At 39.6% G+C, this 4672-nt stretch overlaps 1 protein-coding gene across 1 annotated transcript; it reads right to left on the bottom strand.

The window, feature by feature from the left end:
* Nucleotides 1-1963: 1963 nt before the first annotated feature.
* Nucleotides 1964-4672, bottom strand: LOC105355191. The gene is made up of 2 exons (XM_023961100.1): nt 3278-4672; nt 1964-2706 (listed from the first exon to the last, which is right to left on the bottom strand). The coding sequence occupies exons 1-2, from the start codon at nt 4655-4657 to the stop codon at nt 2389-2391; spliced, it is 1698 nt and encodes a 565-aa protein (XP_023816868.1). The 5' UTR covers nt 4658-4672; the 3' UTR covers nt 1964-2388.

Genomic DNA, 4672 nt, shown 5'->3' with positions numbered 1-4672 from the left:
TTTCTTTTGTCCACGATCAGCCTTTATTATTGGCTTCATGCTTTGACTGTTTTGTATTGGAGTTTATTTCACTGCCTCAGGTAAGTGTGATTTTTTTTTTGTTGTTGATTGAAGCAGGAATGTTTTATATTCACATGAGGATTTTTTTGTGTTTTGGTTTTCAGTCAAAACAAGAAATCTCTTTGTGGCTTCCGGATTGAAGCTCGTTTGAAAACGAAAATAGCTGGAGTTGGATGCAGTTCACCAAGTAACCACTGGGGGCTTTTTTCTTCTTGTCTTTATTGGGGAATTTTTACAATCCTCATAAGTTTTTGCTTATTGAACTTAAAGTTGAGTCCCGTTTGATCAACTTGTTTGTCCTGAACTTCGTAATGAGCATAACACTACATAATTCGTAATTGCAACAATTATAAAAGTAATTGTTAGTCTTGTATTTCTGCTTATTTGCTAATTTTGGGAAAATAACTTAAAAGTTAAAAAGAAATAACCCTGAAGTGCAGGTTTTAAATCCCCCAATCTTTACAGAAAGTCGACAATAAATAAAACCATTCTAGCTAAAGTTGGCGTCACGCTGCTAGCTGACTTTAGCATTTATACCGTGATGATCCGAATGAATATACTCAATTCTGATTGGCTGCAGGGTTCCAGTCACATGACATTTAAATTGCTAACTAGTAACCAGAACAACTGAAACTTGAAACATTTCTTTATAAATACCGTAGTTTCAATTTTAACTATCGAAAGCAATTTTTTGTTGGTGGACATTTATTGATTAGAGTTAATGGTGGATAGATGAGAGATGGACGGATGGATGGGAGAAACTGATTCATTACAGTAGCTCCAAAGACAAGATAAATAAGAAAAAAAAGGATAAAAAAGGTTTTTTCTTATAGAAAAAAAAACAACTAGTGGACTTTGTTTCTGTGGCACAAACTTTTCCTTCATCATCTGGACAAAAACAAAAAAGTGAACTTTCCCTCTCAAATTATGCTTATCACTTCACGCCCCATGTCAAATAGTCAGCTTCTTTTGAAAAGTGATTTAAATGTTTAAAAATTACACGATTAAAGTAATAATAAATGATTTAGTATTTATTTCTGTCAGAAATGACCAGCGTCTGACAATTCAGTCGACCATTAATTGCAGATAAAGGACACCTCATCAGACATTATCCTTTAGCATTTCTTTGAAGTGCTGCAGATATTTAAGTCTAACCGAAAAAGGTTCTGTGCAAATCTGCTTCATGTCTGTTTATTTCATTTATTTGTTGGTCATAAGTTAGTTTTTTTTTGTTCATCTTTGCGAAAAAGAACATGTTTCTGCAGGTTTTATAAACGCATTAAGGCTGTTTTTTATTTCTATCTTATCCCAAAAAATAAAATCCTAACCATATACATTTATTTTAACATCCCATCCCATTTATGAATAGTTGGGTTTTAGATTTTAAGGAAATACTAAGAGGATAAATTGGAGAAAAACAAAAATTTAAATAAATGATTATTTCAGCATGAAAGCGTTCATGCAGATGGTTTTAGTTTTTTTTTGTCTTTTTTTTCAGCTCTTAATTTTTTTTCTTTTGTCTAAATTCTAATTCTAATGTCTAAAATAAATTCTTAAATTCTAAGGAAATGAGCTTCAATGTTTCCTTTATTATTTCCTTTAGGACAGGAAACGCATCCTTTATCGAAAAAAAGAAAATTTCCATCCCATAATTTCTAACAACTTTTGACAGTTATCAGGTTTGAAACAGTAAAAATCCAGAGGATTAATGTAGGATCAGGTAACTATACAGTTCTATTTCTAAGAAGCAAAAAAGAATCAAATTTTTAATATAAAACCCTCTCCCTAACACAAATTCATCAAAAACACGACTGGATTTCCAAAGATTATCATAATTATGGAAACTGATGTTTAGACTTTTGGGATATTTTAAAATATACTTTATTGATTGAAGAAACAATTGTTTAGGGAATTCTTAAAAAAATTTGCTTTATTCTCTTTATATACTTAAGTACATTTTAAAAAATATAATAAGAGCCCAGATAAGTCGTATATTTCTTCCTTTTTACTACACAGTCCTGGAATTTGTAGGATAAACGTCATCAATTATTTTCTTTGCAGCTTTAGAGATCTACAGTCTACATGAAGCCTTAAAATCCTTAACACTGCTTTGATTTTAATTTACAGTCAAGAATAACATGGAGGTCCCATGAACAACAACTAATTACCTTATTTTTTATTGAGGAGGACAACACATTTTAAATAGATAAATAGAAACAAAAGCACAAGGACAGTTTAAAATCTTTACAAAAACAAAGCTTAATGACTCTTTTAAAAGCTGAACGTTTGTTTCCACATCAGTAGTTTTTTTGTTTTCCCAGTTTGAGGCTAAATCAAAGTATTTTGTCTCTGACTTGATGTTTTCTCAGTTTTGCTTCTTCTGAGACGTTGCCTCCTGATAATGGGATCAAAGGTTGCAGAAACTTTTTTCACAACGCCATCAAAATAGTAGAAGTGTTCGTTTCCGTCATCACTGAGAGGGTCGCTGCCCTCTAAAGGCGCCTCCTCGGGTCTCCTCACATCCGGAGCTTCCTTTGAGGAGAACCTTCTGGACGCGGCTGAACCAAGTCTCTCCATGCAGTGTTTCCATCCAGCTTCAGTGCGAGCGACCAGCCCCCCACAGCGCCAAACGGGCTCACTTCTAGCCTGTGAAACACACCGTTCATTAGGCAGAGGAGTCAACAAGAGTTTCCTATGACAGTTGAGCACGGTAGTGGAGGAGTCATGATTTGGGTACCTCATTGCTGACCATGAGACTTCCTGTTTTGAGTCAAAAAGTGGTTTAAAGTTTGGGGATCAGTTAAAAAAAAAGATGTATTAGTGACACGGGCTGACAATTTTTGTTCTCTTCTGATTGGACACGAAATCCCACATTGCTTTTAATTTTTCTTTAAACTCAAGAAACGCGTTGATCGCTTTGAACCAATCTGATGCTCGATTATGTTGAAGACTGGCACCATAAAACAAATGATTTCATTTCAAATATATTGTGCTTCGCTGCCACTTTAGCTCAGTCTTTTTTAGCTTTTTATGTTTTTTTTTTATTAGGTTGGATTAGCTACCTAGTACCTCATGTAACCAGTGAGGAGGTACTTCCTGTTTGTATCACCAGTGGGTAGGGCCCACTCAATCCAGCTCTCATATACAGTGAATGGTATATTTCTGGTTTCAGTTGACTGAAACCGTCACTGGAGGCCGGGTCTGCAGTTTGACTCACCTCTGGATGAACTCTTGTGGTTTCTTTCTGGGTCGTTTCCACCGGTTTGGAGGGTTCAGCGTTCTGCTTGTGTCTCTCCATGGCTTCGTCCAGTGACGTTGTGATGTCGCCCGTCAGCGCTGTGTGAACGTTGCCCCTCATTCTGAGGCCTAAGAACGCGATCCTGGTTGTCGTCTCTGTCGTAAATGTGACTGCAGGAGTGCTGGCCTCTGGACTCGTGGTTTCTTCGTCTCTTCTTGTCGTTTCTGGGATTTTTGTTGTGGTCTTTTCAGTCGCCAACGCATTTGTTGGGGTTTCAGTCGTCTTGAGTTGGAGAGGTGTAGGCAGTGCAGAATTGTCCTCGTTGGTGTTTTTGCTCACATCTAGAGTCCCAGAAAGTTCTGGTTCCTCCGCTCTAACAGTCGCCACGTCCTCATCAGCTGATTTTATTCGTTCTTCCTTCTCTGCTGAGCGCTCGCCTCCGTCTGAGCATCTGCATTCTGATGTTTCTGGTTCAGTCTGGACGTCGGTCATGGCTGGAAAGACGGACAACCCCTTTGAACGTACGTTTGCCGATTCCCGGTTTTCTGTCTGGATTTCTGTTTCTTGAAGGAAAGTCACAATCAGGGCGTCAGATGATTCGCCTTTTAGACCAACACCATCAGGGTCTGTTTTGGGAGAACCAAGCAGGTTCAGCAAGCCCTTACTTTTTTCATTCTCAGCAGTTCTCATGTGTGATTTTCCTCTTTTCCCGCCTCCCCTGAGGACGGGTGGCTCAGACTCTTTTGTGATTGTTTTCCCACTGAAATATTCATTATCATCTGGCCTTATCACATACTGGGGTCTATTCTTAGGCCCTTTGTTCCTTCTGGAAACCAACTGGAGTTGCCTCAGAACAGAAAACTCTTCCTCCCTTGATGAAGTTGTTAAAGAAAGTTGCTGCCGGACACGTTTGGATGAAGAGAAGTCCTCATGAAACGTTTCCACCGCAACACTTGCTTTCATCTGCAGCTGTGAGATGTCAGGCGTTTTCGCTGAAAGGCCGGCGTGCAGCTGAGCAGCTCGGACGGTGTCAGGACGGCTGATTACAGGCCTCTGTCTGTAATCAATCAGGCGCTTTATAACGTCCGCCGCTCGCCGCGTGAGCTCCTTTGCTCTCACTCGGGGTTCTGCCTCCTCAGGTGTGGCTGATTTGGTTTTGCCATCATCTGGACAGCAGGAAGCAGCCCCACCTTTTGCTTGACTGCACCTCTTTGTGAGGCATCGGCGTGGCTGGGCCGCAGTGACAGGTGAGAGGCTCCTGGGTTCCTCCAACAAAGAACCGCGGCTGGAGGTCGTGGAGGGACGGTGCAGCCACGCAGACTTTGAACCAGCTCCTCTCTCAATCACGTCCACGCTCATGTGGCGCGTTTCACT

The sequence above is a fragment of the Oryzias latipes genome, chromosome 12 (assembly GCF_002234675.1).
Source record: "Oryzias latipes chromosome 12, ASM223467v1".
In the NCBI taxonomy this organism is placed as follows: domain Eukaryota; kingdom Metazoa; phylum Chordata; class Actinopteri; order Beloniformes; family Adrianichthyidae; genus Oryzias; species Oryzias latipes.
Note: the sequence above shows the minus strand (reverse complement) of the source record. Positions and strands in the feature narration are given on the sequence as shown.